Here is a 20,514-nt window from a genome sequence, read left to right on the forward strand (position 1 = left end):
GGACTCCAGCTTTTAGATCTGTATTGGCCAAGTGATCAAGTCAATATAAGCTACCTGTGACTCCAGGAATAAAATGGAGATGAATGGAGAAGTAGGAACACTCTTGAGAGTCAGTTATATGTATGTCTTCTTCTAACACCACCTGCTATGTACGCTCTCACTTCCAAAGGCTTCTGTAAAGTCCCAGTGTGTTCTTCTGTGTAGTTCTCACTCCCTGGGAAGGAGCACTGAGCTGATCACAGCAGTGCAAAGGAGAGAAACCATCGTGTTTCCTTACAGACAGTTGTGTGAGCCCACTTTCCAGGAGTGCACTGGTGGCCTCTCACCATGCTGGCTTGTCCCACCCAGCCCTTGCTCCTCATTATACTTTTGGCCATCAGTGGGGCCAAAGCAGAAGTCTCACAAATGCTTCCCTTGAGCATAGCAGGCAGCCATGTCATCAGAGAGTCCTAGCGATTGTCCCTAAGTCACCTTTGAGAAGGTGGGAATCAGAACCCTAAAGGCTTGGTGGAGAAATTCTAAGAAGTTTGCAGTCTCCCCAGGTAACTGCTGGCTTGTACTCTTGGATTTTAATTCTGAGTTTTCTGTTGCGGCCTGTGGTGGACCAGGAAAGCTAAGCATGTTTCCTGTTTGCATTCCTGCGATCACCACACATGGGAACAGCCCACATCCAGTCTTTCCCTTCCCTGTTTTCATAGTTCCACCAAATGTCGAGAGCCACGGATCCATTAGACACCACACGTGTGTTTGGGGAAAGACTAAGCAGCTCAGGTTGGGAGACGCCCACCTGAGAGCATCCAGGATGCTTTGCCTTGACTGAGTAAACCTAGCTGGCGTCTGTGGAATATTCACTTTCTGAGACTGAGCACAAAGGAACATTGAGTTGTGGTGGAGAGGAAATTATGTCATGATTTTTATAATTCTAGGTTCTGAACTCTGTATGACTTTCAGTGAAAATGTGGGAGGTTATATAGAAACCTTCCTATGAAGGAAAAAAAAATAAAGGTTGCGTAGATGCTGCTGTTCTACATAGGCATGAGTTATGGTGAAACTGCCGACCTCCCCCTGAGGGTTTCATTGTCTGTAATTTCTGTTTTTGCTTGTGATATAAATATATACATATTTATATAGAGAGCCAAATATATATTATATATGTATACATATATACCACACATACATATATATGAATACACACATGTGTATACAGATATACATATCTATGTATGCATATGTATGTGTGTATACATGCATGTATATGTGTGTGTTTGTGTGTGTATAATGTATGTCTATATCTATATTTTTTTCTCCCTGAGATGGGCTCTGGCCGTATTTGCTTTGTCTTATACTTGCCTTAGCTCTCCAAGTATCTAGTTCTGGAGGAACATGCCACGCCCCCGGCTTTCATTCTAACCATTTGCGAGCTTGTTTTCTGGGGCATTAAGTATACAGTCTTTCATACCATCCACTACTGGAACTTTTCCAACTCCCAACTAAACGGAAACTCTCCCTGAGTCATTTTCTGTCTCTGGTCCCCAGGCCTAGGAAATGTCCTTTGGCTCATTGTCTAGAAGGAAAATCCTGCTGTCACCATGCACCTATGGCACACAGCTGAGCAGTGGCATGCCCAAGCCAGAGCCTCTATGCCTTCCTGCTACTCAGACACTTTGTTTGTGACTCTGTTCTTCCGTTTCCTTGTCACCAGTGAGAACAATCTCCAGGAAGACCTCTTTGACCAGATCTTGGCTGGAAAGCTGGAATTCCCAGCGCCCTACTGGGACAACATTACAGACTCTGCCAAGGTACTGTGCAGGGCTCTTCCTGCATACACTGTAGGGTCCTTGCATGTGGGGCTATAGCAGCCCACAGCTTGGGGCTCCTGAGACTTGACTTCTAATATGTGGCCTTTCTGTAAGTTTGTATAGTGCACTGTAGTGTAGTCTCCGGAGTCCTCAAGTAGACTTTGAAACCTAGATGTCGATTCCCCTCCTCCACTGCTGTGATAATCATTGCAAACATAGTGATGAAAATGGAAAATGCCACAGTGTCCCGTGGAGTGAGGTCAGAGATCCGCAGGTCTTCGGAGACAGTCTGGGATCCCTGACAGGAGGGAGACACCGCTGTCCCAGGCACTGTGCTGACACAGGCAGTGAATCTGCCTGTCTCATAAGCCCTGATCATGTGGGTGGTTGGCTTCATGCCCCAGTGGCTGAGCTGCTCTGTTGGCTTTTGATTTCTGTATTTATGCTGGAATCACCCTCTTTCTCCTCCTCTGTGGTCTACCACCCCTTTCCTCCCCTTTCTCCCCTTTGTAGGAGTTAATCAGTCAAATGCTTCAGGTAAACGTTGAAGCTCGCTGTACTGCGGGAGAAATTCTGAGTCACCCCTGGGTGTCAGTAAGTACCCACATTCCCAGGGAATGAGTGAGTCTGTGTTGTGTGGTCAGCAGCATGCTCCCTTGCTATGTGTTTTGCACAGATGCAGTTGTACATGCAAATTCTATGGCAGGTAGAAGGTCTTTCCTAATGACCAAGTATCATGGGAGAAGATGGCTGATACCGGAGTCCCTCGTCTGCTTCGTCTGTCCCTTGTTGGACCTCAGTTTACTCATCTACGAAGTGGGGTTGGCCAAGATGCTCTTTAAGGGCCCATTCCATGACTTCATTCTAGTTTTGGGGTTTGTGTTTTCCTCAGAGATGAATGTGTTTTAGACTGTGACCTCTGTGTCCACATGGCGTGCAGTCCCATGGACTGGAAGGAGAGACAGTCTCCTCCAGAGGTAGCAAAGAGGTTGGTAGTGACCGCATGTTCCCTCTGGGCAAAAGTGAGCTAGAAGGCAAGTCCTGAACACTGGGTTAATTAGCCACATGGCTGTACTGCTGTACCCTTCCACTCTTCACACTGCTTTCCTGGGCTGAGACACAAGTCAGGGAGACAACACATCTCTTTGAGAGCAGTAAGGCTGATCAGTTGAGTGACTGATGTCCTGGGGATGGAGCTCAAGCCTTCAGCATACAGCATGTTCTCCTGCCAGTTTTGTTTTGTTTTAATTAAGAAATGGGGTCAAACATTAGGCTCAAGCCATGTTCCTTCCTCAGCCTGTCCTGTAACCAGAGCTACAGCAAGGTGGCACAGCACACATGAATTCTTCATGCAAATGATAAACTCTTAGTTTTTATGTTTCCGTGGGATGGCTTATATTGTATATGCCTTGGGAGAGGGCCTGAGAACCCCACCCAGTGCCGTCCGGAGGCGTGTCTGCCTGAAGGCATTGGTGCTGCAGACCATGCTGAGGATGGGACCCAGGGTCTCATGCCTGCTGGCCCAGTGCTCTTTCCTGGCGCTATACAGTGGCAGCAGTTAGTTTTGAAAGAACTGAACTTGTGTTCTTCTGGCTAAGAGGAGCCTGTTTGGGATGACGTCATTAGGTGGATGGTGGGGGTAACTTAATGAGCAGTTGAAGCTGAGGATCCGGAATCACTGTGCTTGGTTCTTTTCCGTAGGATGATGCATCCCAGGAGAACAATATGCAAGCCGAGGTTACAGGTAAACTAAAACAGCACTTTAATAATGCGCTCCCCAAACAGAACAGCACCACCACCGGGGTCTCCGTTATCATGGTAAGTGGGACACAGAGCTCTGCCTCGGAGACCTGGGGCTGGCCAAGCTGGAGTTGCTGTCTGAACTAGATAGCCAGGGTTCTGCTCATGGAAGCTGGTGTCTTCCATGTTCCTGTCTCCATGGAGGATTGCCTGGCATGTGGAGGGTGCTTTCAGCCCTGTTCCTAGACTCTGCATGGCGGCTAGGGGCTGGGAGGAGACAGAGCCGCAGTGACAGGGAGCTCTGGCTGGGCCTTGCCTCACCTGTCATAGCTGCTGCTACCTCTAGGGACAGATTGCAGCCCCATAGCATGGGCACTGTAAGGAAATAAGGCCCGGCCTCTGGTTGAGTTGTGACTTCTTTTAAACTTGGGATAGGAAACAGCCAAGTTAACAAATTTCACTTTTTAAAGACTGCTTGGTGAAAATAAAAATAGTTGGTGTGTTTTTAAACCCATAGAAGTATTTTTTTTTAAAATCAGATTTTCATGGTTAGAGTTTTATTTTAAAAGTAACAATGATCCTATTTTTGTACTTCTCTCAAAATGCTTAAGGCCACGAATCTAAATATTTAAACACAAGAGACAAAAAGTAACGTTAAGGAGAGCCAAAAGAAAGAGTACAGGACAGGAAAATAAACCCACGTGAGGCTAGTGGTGTCTGAGTCTCTCTGAGCATCTCCCACCTGCTAGTCAGCCAAGGTACAAACCAGCCACGGTCTCCAGCAGCGGGGCCTCTGTCCTCCTGACCACCACCAGCAGACAGACAGCTGACACAGGGCCAGGGGCGTGGATATCAGGAACTCGCCTCTCTGAGGGGCAGGTACCTGAAATAGGCCGTCCCTGCAGCTCTATCATTTGCTTCTAGAGCAGCCTCTTGCCCCATGGGAGAAGTTCTCTGTATTCCTCCTACATATAGGGATATAGACTTATTCTCACTGCACAGTGTATTCTAAGGATGTCAGGAAACCGTGGGAGTCCAGGAAGCCACAATGCACACACCCACCATGGACACAAGTATTCTGCTGTTGGTTAAGCACCTGTGGCATTCCTGGTCCCTGCTTTCTGTGATGTATTCCCTTCCTCCAAGGGTCTTAGTTCTTTTGGTAGACTCCCTCCACTGTCCTTGAGAATCCCGTGCTCCCTGCAGGGAGCTGTGTGCTCCATCTCCTCCCCATACAACTTGAGTCCGCAAACTGGGCTTTGCGTTGCCTTGTAGGACTCTGGAGTGCTCCTTGATGAACACAGGAAGGCTGGAGGTGTGGCTTTTCCTGCCACTGTAGTGATGTTTTACTGAATACTGGAGAAAGGCAGAGATGTCGCAGAGTTGTGGAGCCCACAGTAGGGGGACATTTCTAGAGCCTAGGGATTCTCTTTTGAGACCCAGCCCGTGAGCAGAAGCAGGGTGCATCTGTGCCATGCATGGTGTAGTAGGGAGCGTCTGCGGAAGTGGAAGAGAAAACCATTAAGAGCATTAAGCATTTGTTTTGGGGTGCAGCTCAGTGGCTGTGCGTGTGCCCCAATACCCCCCAAAGTATATATTCAGCATCTGGTACAGTCTTGAAGAGAATTTGTTGGAGTCAGAATTTCCTATCATCTGTTAATTAGCTTGCTAATCCTCTAAGATTTGTTAGTTTTGCAGCCCTGGAATTAAAGGCCATTAGGCCTGTTCTCTGTCTCCTGACCCTAAAGCTCAGCTGAGGGTCTAGAATGATTGACAGCCCTCCCTTGAGCCGGCGTAAGCGGTGTAAGCTGCGCTGTGGATAATAACGCAGAGAACCTCTCACCACTTACAAATAGCGGTTTCCCCCTTGCTAATGGAGTTAGTCAGATGTCAGACCCTTGAGTTTTAACAGTGTTCCTGAGACTGAACAAACCTTAAGAAGGTGACTGTATAAAAATTGTGTGTTGATGTATATGCAGGAGCTATTTGGCACATGTTGGTGACATCCAGCTAACCACATTCTCGGCCTAAACCTGGAGACTGAGCACAGGGAACTGCCTGCCAATGGTCTCACTGCATTCAGAATCTACTGGACAGATTCCCGGGACTTGTTTCCGGCCGTCTCTGTTCTCAGTGGTTCAAAGGCCAGCCTGCCAAATTTTGACTTGGCCCCAAAAGCAGCCGAAGGCTTCTTTCTTGTCCTTCCCCAAGCCAGTTCTGGGTCTATGTATGGCTGCTGGGTAGAACCTGTGACATGCTTCGGGGCCCTGTGTCATGTATATCATGACTGTACAACTGAGAGCAGTTTTAAATTGTTTTTATACATAAAGTAAGTACAAAATGCCTGTCTCTGGCATGAGTTAGTCATTACTGAGTATACGGGCTCAGTAGCAGAGGTGTAGATGTGTTTGTAGCTGAGTGGTTAGCTGAATGGTTAGTGGTCTCTGCATAATTTACAGATGAGGTCCTCTCTGTCTCCTGTCACCTCAGAACTCTCCCCACGTAGGTACCTGGGGCTCCAGTGAATAGTATGCTAGGGTAGGGCTGACTCAGGGGAAAGACACCGAAGTGACACTGTTGTCTGCGTTTCGTTTGACAGTTTGCTTTGACAGTTTGAGCGACACTTCAGGGTTTCGTTCTTTGCCCAGTTGAGAGTATGGGAAATCCTGAAGCAGATCCTGGTATTCAACACGCTGTGCTCGTGAGAGCCACACTTAACTTTCCGCCCCTCTTCTAGCTGCATGCTTGTCTCAGGCTCTGGCCCTCAGCTTCCTGCTGGTAGGGGTCCTCTGAACCCACTGACCTCCTCCTGGCCAGCCCAGCCCAGCACGCCTTTGGGGAGCTTTGTGATAGACTAAGCTTGTCAAGTCTGGTTTCCTGCTCAGGAGCAGGGGCCAACAGTTCTGTGCCCTGTTCCTGTTTACATAGGTGAAGGGCATCTTTCTGCAAAGGACAGCAGGGGATGAGTGTCTCCGGGAGGTTTTAGTGCTTTGTCCAGAGCTGCATTTTTATCAGCCAGCCTCCATGATGAGAACATGGTCATATCAGAAAGAGTTTGAGGCCGATGGCTCCCGGTTGCACTTTAGTGCTCTCCCTGTCAGTGCTTAGTGTGCTGATGAAGGACAGTGTATTCCAGGAGGTGGTTTCTTTGTCCCAGTGAGGGACGAAGGGAAAAAAAAAAAAAGCCTCGAGCCGGGCGTGGTGGCGCACGCCTTTAATCCCAGCACTCGGGAGGCAGAGGCAGGCGGATTTCTGAGTTCGAGGCCAGCCTGGTCTACAAAGTGAGTTCCAGGACAGCCAAGGCTACACAGAGAAACCCTGCCTCGAAAAAACAAAAAAAAAAACAAAAAAAAAAAAAACAAAAAAAAAAAGCCTCAAAGACCAGAAGGGGCCATCTTGTGGCAGAGAAGGGAATGACAAGACATCTCCTTCCATGGTCTTACAGAGGGAGACATGTTAGTCAAAGGATACCAGAGGCTCTGTTTACTTTGGTGGGGTGGGGGTGGGACTCAGGGGTTCTTTCCTTATTTAAGACAGACAAGACTGTTAATTGTGTCGCTTCTGTTGAAAGTAAGTCTAGTTTCTGTCCCTGCTTCTCTCCCCTCCTGCCTCTCCCGCTGCTGCATTGCTTCCCCTGACTAGGTCCAAGGCCATGGTACGTACTAACTGCACCGCGAGCTTCTCTCTGCCACGCATGCTCATGTCCTCTCGGCCAGAAGAGAAGAGGGGAAATAATAAGGGCCGCGTGGTTCTCATCTTCCGGGAGAAAGTCTGGGATAGGAACACGTGTTTGCTGTATCTCTTGTGGGTGTTGCTGGGGTTGGAGTGGTCTGGACTGGTACCAGCAGCTCAAGAGGCAAGCCTCAGACTAGGCTTTGCCCACTTACCCCATTAGCTGGCACTGTCCTCGGAAGGTTACCACTGCCGGGAGCTATGGGGAGCATGGCCTGGAGGCCACTGGCAGTGGAGTCGGCCTTGGGAAGACTTGCCAGGCGTTTTCTCCATCCTTAAGTTTGTTTGTTAACGTGTACTGGAAGTTCCTCGGCCTATAGGAGTTAGGCTGCAAAATGCCTCCTGGTCCTTTCATCATATAGCTGAAGTGGTACCCAAGACCTGCAGTCCCCCCACCTGTAGTGTAAAATGGCAGTTGCTGGCTCCTAGGGCACACAAGCCCCAGTGAGGCAAAGAAGACTCCATGCCTGGGGATCCCCGGGATGGGTCAGAAGGCAAGTTCACCCTTGAGGAGGTGGGCAGCTGAGTAAGACCAGAAGACAGCAGAGTGCAGGCTTCCCTCATAGGGAGGGGGGCCAGGCAAGGACGCCATGGAGGATCCACAAGGCTGCTACCACCCCAGCAGATTCCTGGGCATATTACACATGCCCTTGGGTGTGAGGGCATACCTTATTCATGACACATGAGATTTATGCCCCTGTGACAGTAACTTTCTTTAGATAAGAGTAGTAGCTTAGCTAGTGTAGTTGGCAGAGACTGGGCATGGGTATAAGCAAGACACTCAGACAGAATTCAGGTGCAGCTCACAGTGGGGACCTTCTCGGGTCACCTTGTGTAGGCCAGCTGGCTTGATTCTGGAGCGGTGTGATCCACCACTCCCCACCCCTAGCTCCCAGCACAGGCTGTGGTAAGGGCTGAGGCAAAGGGCGGGACGGGAGCGGGTGGGGGGCTCTGTCCCCCTTAGGCTTCTGCTAGAAGCCTGGCTGATTTCTCCTCTTCTGTTTCTGCGTCCTGTGCATGCCCTGTCTTGCTTTCTGATCCTGGTTGTGTGATGGAGCCCGGCCTGGGTAATGTGTGATCTCTGCTGCTCTCTCTCTCCCCAGAACACGGCTCTAGATAAAGAGGGGCAGATTTTCTGCAGCAAGCACTGTCAAGACAGCAGCAGAGCATCCAGGGAGCAGACCTCGCCAGTCCCTCCCTCAGCCCAGGAGGCCCCTCCCCCACTGGAGTCTCCCAGGCCCCCTGGTCCTCCAGCCACCTCTGGCTGTGATCTGGCAGGGACCTGGCGCCGCCACCGAGACTGAACTCTGTGTACACAGGCCAAAGCCGCTCACCGTGCCAGGCAGGCCGCTCTTCAGCGGGCCTCATCAACTCCTTGCTGAAAGAGCCTCTCTCTCCTGGCTGCTGCTTTGACAGTTTGTTGGCATGTTCTGTCACTGCCTCAGAACAGAACTGGGCCATCCTGGAGCCTGTGTGCAGCATGGTCTCATGCACTTTGGGCTCTGCCCTCTCTAGTTCCTGGCCATGTCAAGCAAGCCATGTCAGTTGTGGAGACATATTTGGAGTGACTCATTTTAAATCATCTGTGTTTTTAGTTCAGTAGACACTTGGCCGCTTTCCCCAGAGAATGTGCAGCTTTTATCTGGAATGACATCGCTTTTACAGAACTGCATTGGACGAATTAGGATTCTCCTTATTGAAGGACACTCCAAGTGCTCCCTTCTCAGGACACAGCTATGGTTCCTTTGTTCTGTGAGAGGCAACATGGCCTCTTCCTCTTCATAGGGTGCTTGAGGCACCTGGCTTCTGACTAGGAGTGTCATTCTGACTTGAGAGGGTCATTTGCCTCCTGACTTTGGGAAGTGCATTCTGATGCCCCAGGAAGCAGATTCCGACTGTCCATCCGTCTGTCCGTTGGGCTGGGGTGCTGGGCTCGCAGACCTAGCAGACTCACCCTCGGTTTCCCGACTCTCCCTGTGTGTGTTTTAGGAAATGCTTATGAAGCTGGCCCGTGGGCTTCCCAGTGGGACGTAGAGCAGCTCTTGGCAGAGCAGGGCCAGCTCTGCTGTGTCATCTCCAGGGTCTCCCCTCCCCTCTGCTCTTTGCCGTGGCAGGTCTGCTGAGACCCCGCGGGGACGGGGGCATGGTGCTCCCTGATTGGCCCGTGACCAACCTTCTGGAAGGCTGCTGGCAGTTTTCCCTGTTTTCCACCACCCCACTCTTTTTAATAATTGTATATAACTGTACTTGTTCTACTTGCTTGTCTTCAAAACGGGGGGGCCCCACAGTTCACTCTCACTGTTAGATTTTGCCTTTTCCAGGTATCCCCAACCTGCAATAAACTCTTCCCTCTTCAGAAAAGCCATGGGGTGGGTGGAATTTCTCTGTGGTTGTTATGGACAGTGCATGTGATCAGAGCGCCCTCAGGGGCCAGTGTCTGGGGCCATAGTGAAGAGCACACCAGTCCATGCATTGGCTGAAGTGTTTGTGATTGCAGGGGCAGGACCAGAGCATCCAAACAAGCAGGCTTTTCCCGAGTGTGAGCTTAGGAGCAGTAATAGGAGAGATCATGGCTGAACAACTTTGTCCTGCCTGTCCTGGACGAGGTCCTGCTTTTCCGTGTCGTGACTTAGTTTCCCTGTAAGTCTGCTTGTGACATTGCTCACCTGTGGCTCCAGTTACCCAGAGCTGTGTCTGTCATCTCCTCAGAGTTTGGCAACTCTCCAGCTTGAAACCACTGATCAGGCTCTGGACCTCTTGGTTTATGTTGCCCAGGGAACAAGACAGCTGATGGGCCAGCTGACCCAGGGTTCCACCCAGAGTCCCATAGCTATGGCAGAGACAGAAGGAAGATGTGTTCAAGAACACTGTGGGATGCCGGGTTAGAACATTTGGCATGTGTCTCTTCACTACTTGGCTAAAGAGCAAGGTTTTAAAAGGAAGATTTATTCTTAATTATGTGTATGGGTATCTGTGTGCATGTCCATGGAGTCCAGAAGAGGGCAGAAAATGGAGCTGTGCACTCAGTCCTGGGTGCTGAGACCCAAACTATCCTCTGGAAGAGCACTAAGTGCTTTTCTCTGAGCCATCGCTCCAACGCCAAGGAGACTTCAGTCTCTCTGGGTGCTTCATTTTCATAAAGGGGAAGAGTTAGTGCAAAGGAAGGAGGAAAACAGAGCAGGAGGTGGGGCAGGGTGCCTGCTGCTGACCACGGCAACTCCTCCCTCTCTTCAGCCATGGTGCTCTCAGTGTGAGCTAAAGATGGTGTGTGACCAGGGCAGTGCCCGTCCATGCCAGGGAAGAGCAGCCCTTCTTGTTCAGCATGCAACTTTGTTTGTTCCCACGCATGGGAGGCGGACAGAGGCGGTGAAGGCCCACACAGCTGCACTGCCTCACAGTTTTCCTGATGGACAGGACCCCTCAGAACCTAGAGAAGAAAGCCAGGAAGCGGCACGGCCACAGATGCAGGAGCTGCAGCTGTGCCCCACTGCCTGGCCTGGTGTTCATCCAGGCAGTGAGGCCCAGGAAGGGCCGGTGATCCTGTGAAAGGTTTGAGACTTACAGCTCCTCTGTCTGGTTTGCTGTGCAAACACTTAGACGCTGTGATTCTGTTCTCACAATCCAATTTAAATACAGGTATTTCATTTTGGCTGCTCAGATCCAGTTGAAAGACTCATTCAGACTCCTTCTCCTGAGGAGGGATCAGTGTGGAGAGAGGTTAAACTTGGAATGGTGGCAGAGAAATGCAGGTGGCCACCTGATGCCCTCCACAGCTGAAACGGGGTCTCCTGCTCCATCCTCTCTGTCTCTGCCTCCCTTTGCAAAAGGTGGTGGGCACAGACATGTGCTACACGTGTTCACCAAGTGCATTTTCTAAACCGCTCAGAATTTCATCATGGCTAAGATGGTAATATGTGACTTAGGAGACAGGGCAGTACGGGACAGAGTAACCATAGTGAGAGAAAAGTGCTGAGTAATGTTTTGTAAAAAAATGATAGAGCAGTTTACCATCCCATGGAAATATACACTGCATATCACTTGTGTTACCATCTTAGTACCACATTAAAAAACGTAAATGGAACGGGTAAAGTACACCCTGTGGCATATTTTATTTATCCTAACTTCGAAACATTATTTCATCATGTAACCAACGTCACAGAACTCTGGGTGATAGTTTCCGTGTGTGTTGTTGGAAATCTGGAGTGTGTTTCCATTCACAGTACCTGCCAATCTGGACTCGGAACATTTCAAGTGTTTGAAAAGTCACATGGGCCTAGCAGCTGCCATATTACAGTCTGGCTCCACAGATAAACAACAGCTTTTCCTAATAGTTCTAGGCAAATCTGTTTTGTTTTCTATTTCTTATGATGTGTGTGACAGGTAGAGAGAAGGTCCCTCTGTCACATTAAATGAAACAGGTCCTTGGGAAATGATAGCAGAAGGTTAAAGCTCTGATCAGAGCTTGCGGTGTGAAATCAATATGTGTGCTCCTAACTCCTAACCAGAGTGTCATCTGGTGGAAGTGCCAGGCAAGGGAGCTCCTGTCACCATTCACCAGGAACTAGTCAGTCACTGCTTACAGTCTCTTCACACCACCTCAGGAGTGGGTGCAGGGCCCGGGCAGCCCTTCCTACCAGAGCAGCTCTGTTGTGGGAACTTGAGAAGACACTAGGGCCAGAAAGGCTTTGAAGCTCCTGAACACAAGGACTGTTAGGAAAACGAAACGAAACGAAACTCTGATGTACTAAACTCTAGGCACGCTGACATCCTGGTGATACATGTTCCGTGCGGGCCACAGACATGTTTTGTTTTCCTGGGATGTGAGCCTCCAGGAGACGGGTTGGAACTGTATGGTGAGTCGGATTCCAGTGCAGAGGTAAAGATGCTAACTGTGGGCCAGTAGCAGGGTCACCCACTTTGTGAAGGACCCAGATTCCTGAAAATGCATAGGCATTGGGTGATCTTCACGCAGTTATACAGTGTACCAAGTTTTTCAACCTTATTTGAGTGTTGCACATCCAAGGGGATAAAAAGCAACTGCACAGAACCACTCACTCACTCTGCTGTGCTCTTCAGGGAGCCCTTTAATGGTGGGTGGAGCTGGGCCTCTGCTGCTCTCTTGGCCTCCTGAGGGGCAGGGGTCCGGATGTCTTCATCTCCATGGTTTTCATTTATTTGAAGTGATGGTGGGGTTTTTTTCTTTGTTTTAATGAAAATAGTTAAAGTTGGGTAAAATAAGTAATAATTGAATCAAATCAAAGAAATACTGTGTTAAACAGATTCTGCACTAAGAAGGTCCTTGGTTCAGGCTGGGCATACACGTATGTGTGTGCACGATTTTTCTTTTGTGAAGTCTTCTGCTTTGAGCTGTAAAGACAAAGGCAGTGGTGACTCTCAGCTCCCGGCGGCCCGTGTCCTGTGACGTAATGCACTGTCTTTGCCTTTATTTCCAAAGTGTAGTGCCCCTGCTCCTCTGGCTGGAATCTGTGTCCCCTGCGCCCGTGCTTGGCTGTTAGTTTTTCCTAATGGCTTGGGAAAGGCTGGAGGGTCTTAGTGGCCCTTGTTGGGTCATTTGTAGAGATCTCAGGAAGGAGGAGAGTTAGCAAGACAAAGTGCTCTTGTATTTTGTCACAGGAGTCTCTTCCATTGTTTACCACTCCAAACCTGAGCAGATTCTGAGCATGGCATTCTTTTGTGAATAGTTATCCATGTTTGAAAATGTTTGGGTGAAAACGACATTTCCAACAACTTACATATGAGTTTCATTTTATCCTGCTCTGTCAGACTGAATTTGTCATTCTAGATCTTTGCTTTAGAGAACATCTACATGTGCAGGGGAAGAGGTTCAGGCAAGCTGCACAGGAAGCAAAGACAATGTCAGTTTCCACTCAAGTTCACAACATACAAAGAATTTATTTAATACAGACCTCTGCTCAAATATTTTCACAGAATTCCATAAAGCAATCTACTAGAAAAAGTAGAATTATATGACACCAAAATAACATTTTCTTGATACAAATTACTAGTCAAAAGGCAGGTAAAGATAGGTTCATAACAAACAGGGGTAAGGTGGGTGCTGCTTACACAGTACCTGGCCGCCGGTGATCTTGAGCCAGGACTGTGGGCCAGTGGTCATGGGGAGTGGCTTAGCAGGGCACTGGTGGCCTCGGGCAGGCTGCAGTGCTTAAAAGGTTGCGAGCCCAGGAGCGGTCCCATCATTCCACTCTCTGCCACGAGGACGGCAGATCAGGAAAAGCAGTATTTATGATTGATAAACTTAGATCTTTGCTGTTTAACACACAGTAAAATAAAGTAGCCTCCCTAAACCATAATTCTCTAGGTCTAACACATGCTTGAAGAAGAATAATACAGAAATAATTCACTGAGATGTTTTAAATTACACGTCATAATTTAAACATTACTATTAAAACCCTAGAAATGTCAGCACTGAAGAAGCACAACTGTCTAGAAAATACAGGACCCAGTACAGAATAAATTCCCCTGTCCCCCATGTGAACCCATTTCCCTATTGCTAAAATCATATTTCTTAAGATTACAGATAAGTGGGAAATGGTTTTTCACACGTAGCAAGAATTAGTGGGATTATTGGTTCCACTGTCTGTATCCATAATTGGTGAAAATAGACTTTTCATTAGGACTAAAAATATAGATTTTGTAAACTACAGAACCCAGCAGCCAGTTCCCTGCTTGTGCTGTTCCCACCCCCCGAATGTCAAGCAAAGTCTACAAAAATAGCAATTAACTTTAAAAAATATTTTGCTTGTTCAAGCAAATTTAAGTTACATTCAGATGTGATAGCTATTTCTATAGAGTGGTGTTCGAAGTCCTTCCTTGCTTGGGCTGAAACAGGACCACGGTGCATTTGTCCCCATCAGTAGCGGGTCTGGTACTCATGATGCCAGCGGTTAAAGTCATTGTAAAACAGGACAATGCTTCCTGAAGCCATTCCAGAAATGATGCACCTAGAGGAAGATGGAGAAGGCTTGGTTATAGGGATGCAGTTGCTGCTGCTGGTGACAGTTTTGGTGCACTCAAGTAAGCTCGGTTTTGACAGCACAGAGACCATCCAGAGTCTGTGAGAGGTTTGGATGCTGCTAGAATATGCAGCCTGTCCCTGAACTGTGAACAGAATCATTTCCACAGTGGAAACAATGATCAGAAGAGAACCCCACAAAGCCGTTGCTACCGGAGGCGAGGGAGGGAGAGGAGAGAAGGCTGCCTGGGTCAGCCTAGACTCTGAGTAGGGCCCTGATCCTTGTAACAGTGACCTGATGTAGTGGTCACTAGAGACAGGAGCTGCTTGCTCTCCTGAGAAGATGGTGCAGGGACAGAGGGACAACAGCCACAGGGAGCTCTGCTACTTGGGCCCCTCCCCTGCCAGCTCTTAGGAAGTTATGCTGAGTACCTTCCTGTACTTCTTATTGAAACTAGAAACGGTGCAGCAGGCCAACACAGAAGAGGAAAGGAAGATCGACCCAGCCTGCAAATGGCAAGTCCTTCCTCAGCCAGTCATTTACATGTAAAGAGATTAAACCTGGCCAAATGGATTAAAGAAATAACCCAAGTGCAGGCAGTGTACAGGGTGTTCATGTTAGAAAAACAAGTGGACTGAACAAATGAAAACCAAGTTCTGGCTAAGTATTAATAGAACTTAGGTGGCCATGTCAGAGCACTGTGGCAAGAGACAGTGACACTAAATGTTACCATGACACACATCTGAGCCCCTGGATGATTGGGGGGGTTGGGGGGGGTGGCAAATTGCACAGAAGGAAAGGGAGCAATAGATGGTTCTCTAGTCAGCTGGAGCCTTTAAAGTCCTACTTTGAAAAACATGTAGAAAACCAGCCACATGTGGATACAAGACACACAAGCCACACAGACTGAATACCAAGCCATCCAAGATGCAGAGATGGGAGCTCCAGAGCAAGCCAGGAGCTAGCCCGGGTGAATGGGCAAACTTTGTTGATTTGTCCATAATGCGTGAATACACATACATATATGTGTGGATACGCACAGACATGCATGTGTGAATACACATACATGTGAGCTTATGGCACACAAATGCTCAGCAAGCTTGATGGCAGTTTCTGAGCCTTTGTGGCCTGAATCCTCTCTAATCTTGAGAGCCCAGTTAGAAGAACCATCAGGAACTTGTATTTTGTACAGTGTGCTTGTGGTGTAGTTGTTAGCGCTTCAGATTACGCAGGTGACTCTAGTACTCCACCAGCCCTAGGTCACTAAGTGATGCCCACCAGTCTTCAGTGCCCCTGTGGTAGATCAGGGTTTGGTGTTACTCACCTCTGGTCAAAAGAGAGGGCCATGGCCCGGATTCCAGCATCACAGCCTGGGTAGGCAAAGAGCTGCTTGAGGTCAGACACCTGCCGCACTATCACCACCCCGTTGTCTCCTCCTGTGAGCAGGTACTGCCCATCTCTGCTCAGCTGTATGGCCTGTGAGACAGGAACAGTCAGTGGAGACCCAGCTCTAGGGAAGTGGGCTGGGTGGGGCATGGCATGTGGCGCAGTGTGGAAGGAATCTTAGGACACTGAAGTATGGGAAACCTGCCATTGTCCAGAAGTCAAATGGACAAGATTAGGCAATACCAGTGTTACAGGCTTGGTGCCACAAACTCTGTTCTGCAAATATTGAGAGAGCACATTACAGGGGGACCGGCATACTCTGAAGTGCTCCCTAGAAGCACTGGCATACTGAGCCAAGTCACCAAGACAAACACAGGCTGCCGCTAGGTGGTGCTGGGGGTGACAGTGAAGCCACAGGCGCTCTAGATGTCAGGCCCCAGGCTGCCAATATTGTATAGCCCACCTCATGGTCAGCTCTAGGCTGTAGCTAGTCAGTCTCTTACCTTGATGAACAGGTAAGCTTGGCTTGGGATGGATATATACATATATACCCACTGTAATATCCCTTTAGTACCTATATACATATATACACACTGTAATATCCCTTTATTACCTATATACATATATACACACTGTAATATCCCTTTAGTAAATATATACAGACTGTAATATCCTTTTAGTACCTATATACATATATACCCACTGTAATATCCCTTTAGTACCTAAGAAAGCCTGTGGGCAGAGTACAGACTGCTTATTTCTTCATCTTATGTGACATTTTTTTTGGGGGGGGGTGGGATGTGATCTCTTGGAGCACAGGATGGCCCTGAACTCTCTACAGCTGAGGGTGGCCTTGAATTGATCCTGTCTCCATATCCCGAGACTCCTAGCAAGCACCATCCAGCACTCCCAGGTCCGTGGACATGTTGGCAGGCATCTTATCAGTTGACCTATATCCCCAGCTTCATTACTTTTTTTTTAATTGTTGAGAAACACTTTGTTTTATTAATATTATGGATTCTTAGTATAAATGCTTAAAAATAAGTTTTTTTTTAGGACTCAGGAAAGCTCTTTGCCTATGACCACTTTCATAGTAAAGTATACAGCAAACCTAGAACAGGTATCTCAAAGCCTAGGACAGGTGCTTTTCCTCTGATAGGAGGCCCTGCTCTACTGCCATAACCACAGCCTCAGCCTCCCCTGCCTACTGTCAGCTGATCTTCGCTCCCTCATCAGCTTCCACTCTTCTAACAGCAGCTGGGGGCATAAGGTTCTAGCAGCCCTGGAAGGTACCATCTGCCTGCCTACCTGACCACGGAGGGTGCGGGCACAGACTGCTAACCCCTGAAGAATAAAATGCCGTGGTTTTGCCATCACAACTTTAGTATCACTACCTTTTATCTTTACTCTTTGACTGTTTTTTTAATTAGAGAAAAGAAGGAACTGTTTGCTACCCTTCCAGTTCACACTGATCCAGCTGTCAGTAGTCCACTGGACACGGCTTATTCTCAACACAGAAATGCCCCTAAACAAAGGCAAGAGAGCGTGGCTGCAGCTTACATGCCACTAAGTCTTATTACTAGGTACAAACTATTAAGAGTTTCCATTGTGAGTAAAAGTCAGTCCTTTCCCACACCCCACAGACAGCAGTCTTGGGGTCTGGGGGACTGCAGTGAGGAGCAGAACAGCAGCTACTTGACACACCTATAAAACACAGCTGATGAGACTGTCCTAACTTCATACTCGAGGCTTGCTTCTGGGTAAGTGCTATATTAAAACCCAGCAGTCTTCAACTCTTTGTTAGTAAGACTCTAATCCTGCTGGTGTCTCCAATGAAGGGAAATGAAGACTCTTAAGATGCATGCCAGCTCTAGAATACTGTGTGAATCTAGTGCCTCCCAAGGCAAACGTTTCCTAGCTATCTTCCCCTGGCATGTGAACCAGTCAGGTGTCTGCTGCCCTGCCCTCCCTCCAGTGCAGTCTGTCACTGGCTCTTACTCTAAGCCTCTCTTCAGCATCCAGGTCTACTGTGCTAGGGATCTAAAGTGACCCTGGTGACGCTTTAACTCAGCTCTAGATCCCAAGTGTTGGGAGGTGCTGGTGCTGCAGCTGCGCTGGTGCCTGAGGATGCTGGCAGGCCACAGAAGTCTCTATGGATACCCATGTCCTGAAACAGCTGGGAGAAAGAAAAGTTCTCTGGGGGAAATGGTGGTTGGGCTTTATGGTGTAGTCTTGTTGCTCTGGAGGGCCTGCCGACTTACACCTCAGCTAATCATGCCAACACCTGCATAGTGTCCAGCTGCTGTACCGTGTCATCTCCTACGGAATAGGGAAAGGTGGGTGGGAAACCGTGACTAGTGCGTAACTTGCCAGGTTGCCTGGTATTTCAAAGAAATGGAATTTTGGTCTGGGCTGGTAACGGATTCTGTTTATTTCTGTGGTCTTGAGCTCCCAGCCTGCTCTTTCCTTGCCTGACTCCTAATGCACTTAGCTGGGAAAGTGTCAGCCTCTGGAGCCTGGGACAGAGAGCGCTCGCTTTAATCACATGGTTGCCACTTACAGGTTAGTATGATAAAGTGCAGGCATGCTGGGGAAAAGCAATGGATTGTTTAGGCCTAAAATGCAGTGGGGAATTTCACAGGGGAAAAAAACCCTGATGGCTTCGGGGTACAGGGAGGCCTGTGAGTGAACAAGCCACAAGGGCCCCTGCTGCTGCCCCGAGGCCCTTCCCAGAGCCTCTGCTCTGACTGGAACACCACAGAAACTATTCTAGTCAGTAGACAGCTTTAAATTATTTTACAGATTTATTAGTGTAGCTGACAATATAATCACAGCTCCGAGTGACAGATTATCAACATTCTTATTGTAAAGAAAGGAGGAGAGAAGCCTCCGATGTGTACTTGGCTTAAATGGTGGATTACGGGAAAAAAGGGAGAAATAAAATCAGAGAGAGTTTGCCTGTGCACGGCTTGAGGTGGAGGTAACTCTCGGACACCAAGAGGAGAGAGGCGCCCACTGGACTGAGGCCTGGATCCCAGAGCATCGGGGCCTTTGGTTTTGGACCAGTGCTGCCTGTGTGCACAACCGCTGTTGCTCACTTCCAGACCTTAGAGTTTCCTTGGGAGAAGAGGTGGTCATGCTGGGCCTGGGAGAGCTGCCATGGAAGCCCCCATGGTGGTGGTGAGGACGATGAGTTAACTGTGCAGGAGTAACTGCACCGCCCTGTGAAGTACCTGGCTCTGCTGCCACTCAAATGTCCTCCTTCTACATGGGCCATGTCACCTCTGTTCCTATTTTATTTTATTGTTTTTGTTTTTTGAGACAGGGCTTCTCTGTGAAGCACTGGCTGTCTTGGAATTCTCTTTGTAGACCAAGCTGGCTTTGAACTCATGGAGATCCATCTGCCTATGCTTCCCATGTGCTGGGATTACAGGCATGTGCCACCACACTTGGCTCTTCCATCCCCATTTAGAAAATGACAGGGACACCCTAGCTTTTCCTAGGCCCATAACATGTACAGCAGCTTGAAGGTGAGAAGAAAGGGACCTTGAAAATTATCCCCAAAGAGCACCCTGGTTCTCTTTCCCCCATGTCTAGCGCCTTGGGGGCTGGCCTGAGAAGCAAGGCAAGACCTGTGCTGCCCACTAGCTTAGCATTCCTTACAGAGAGAAGGGGAAACAGCGCCTGTCATTTGGACACCCAGGTCTCTAACATGACTTGCTTTGGTGTTGCTCTCCAGTAGGTCGGTGCAGATATCTATTAGCTGCTGACCCCAAGAATACACGGCGACTCCGTTCTGCCATTTCCAATGTGAAGAGAAACCAGTTTTAGGTAGAATCTAGTTCAGCTTTGCTGTACAGTGAATCTTAGAGACGGGTCTGCTGTTAGGCGGCACTTAGAGGAAATGGTATGGATGGTATCAGCTATGGGACATCAGTCAGCGGGTGTTCTCTGCACATGGCCACAGTGAAGGCACTAGCAAGGTGCCCTGGGCTTCTAAGTGCTAGCTAGTGCTGCCCCTTTGGCATGGGACAGAGGCCCCAGGTAGTTCAGAACTAGGCTGCTTCAGTGAACTTATCCTTTACTTAAAGCTTCCCAGTAAAAGGAACAAGGTGGAGCCTACAGCACTCACCCTTATGTGATCATCTGTCTCCACAGTGGCCTGCAGCTTCCCGTTCACACTGAAGGTGCAGAAGCAGCCGTTTTCATAGAAGATGACACAGTGACCCTCTCTTGATGCTTGGATGAGTTTTGGTTTCAGGCAATTTTCAGGACCCTCCAAAGTCCTTAACAGGTCTCCATTCATGGAGTGTATGAGACATGGCCCTTCTGAGAAGAGAACAAGAGGCAAAATGATATAATGAAAACAGACAGGGCGGACAGATGGACGGTGCAGCTCCGTGGCAGTGGCGAGCATAAGGACCTGGGCTCAGTGCACAGTGTCAGTGAAGGAAGCAAAGCAGAGAAGTCAGCAGGGCTGCAGTGCCAGGGTGCAGTTCTCCCAGCCCTCAGCAGCTGGCATGCCAGTCGCTTTGCGAAGCCTGGTTCTTCTGTTTGCTGGCCCTCACCTCCCACCGGGAGGCTCTTCATGCTCAGAGACAGAAGTTACTGTATACAATCCATTATAACATGAGCGGGCAGAAGCTAGAACTCCAAAAGGAAGACAATTTCCAGTCCCAGAGCAGCTTCACGGGAGGCTGGAGTATAAATGCTGCCACTGCCAGGCACAGGGGTACCCTTCCTGGAGGGCTGGGCAGAGCAGACTGCATCACTGTAGATACAGCCAGCCAGGGCAGCTTCTCTCTCATTGCGTACAGCTCTGTGGCTGAAACACTGGATTCCTTCTACCACTATTAAACTGA

General features: G+C 48.8%; 2 protein-coding genes across 10 annotated transcripts in view; one reads left to right on the plus strand and one right to left on the minus strand.

The window, feature by feature from the left end:
* Dclk2 (doublecortin like kinase 2) overlaps window positions 1–12,224 on the plus strand; it is a 135,707-nt gene extending 123,483 nt beyond the window's left edge. For 2 of the 6 annotated variants that reach the window (XM_021157283.3, XM_021157285.3), the window contains 4 exons: window positions 1,703–1,799; window positions 2,313–2,393; window positions 3,501–3,617; window positions 8,375–12,224. In XM_021157283.3, coding sequence (XP_021012942.1) covers window positions 1,703–1,799; window positions 2,313–2,393; window positions 3,501–3,617; window positions 8,375–8,575 — 496 coding nt within the window. In that variant the 3' untranslated portion in view covers window positions 8,576–12,224. Of the gene's footprint in view, window positions 1–1,702; window positions 1,800–2,312; window positions 2,394–3,500; window positions 3,618–6,138; window positions 6,221–8,374 lie in introns of all 6 variants that reach the window. The other 4 variants (XM_021157284.3, XM_021157286.3, XR_015046714.1 and 1 more) reach the window with 3 other exon arrangements.
* Window positions 12,225–13,164: 940 nt separating this feature from the next.
* Lrba (LPS responsive beige-like anchor protein) overlaps window positions 13,165–20,514 on the minus strand; it is a 576,347-nt gene continuing 568,997 nt past the window's right edge. For 3 of the 4 annotated variants that reach the window (XM_029475138.2, XM_021158805.3, XM_021158804.3), the window contains exons 55-57: window positions 19,785–19,981; window positions 15,591–15,742; window positions 13,165–14,254 (exon numbers count right to left, since the gene is read on the minus strand). In XM_029475138.2, the coding sequence (XP_029330998.1) occupies window positions 14,164–14,254; window positions 15,591–15,742; window positions 19,785–19,981 (440 nt within the window). In that variant the 3' untranslated portion in view covers window positions 13,165–14,163. The remainder of the gene's footprint in view (window positions 14,255–15,590; window positions 15,743–19,784; window positions 19,982–20,514) is intronic. The other variant, XM_085835789.1, reaches the window with a different exon arrangement.

Source organism: Mus caroli, unplaced genomic scaffold (assembly GCF_978045245.1).
Source record: "Mus caroli unplaced genomic scaffold, Mus_caroli_1 scaffold_3, whole genome shotgun sequence".
NCBI classification, from domain to species: domain Eukaryota; kingdom Metazoa; phylum Chordata; class Mammalia; order Rodentia; family Muridae; genus Mus; species Mus caroli.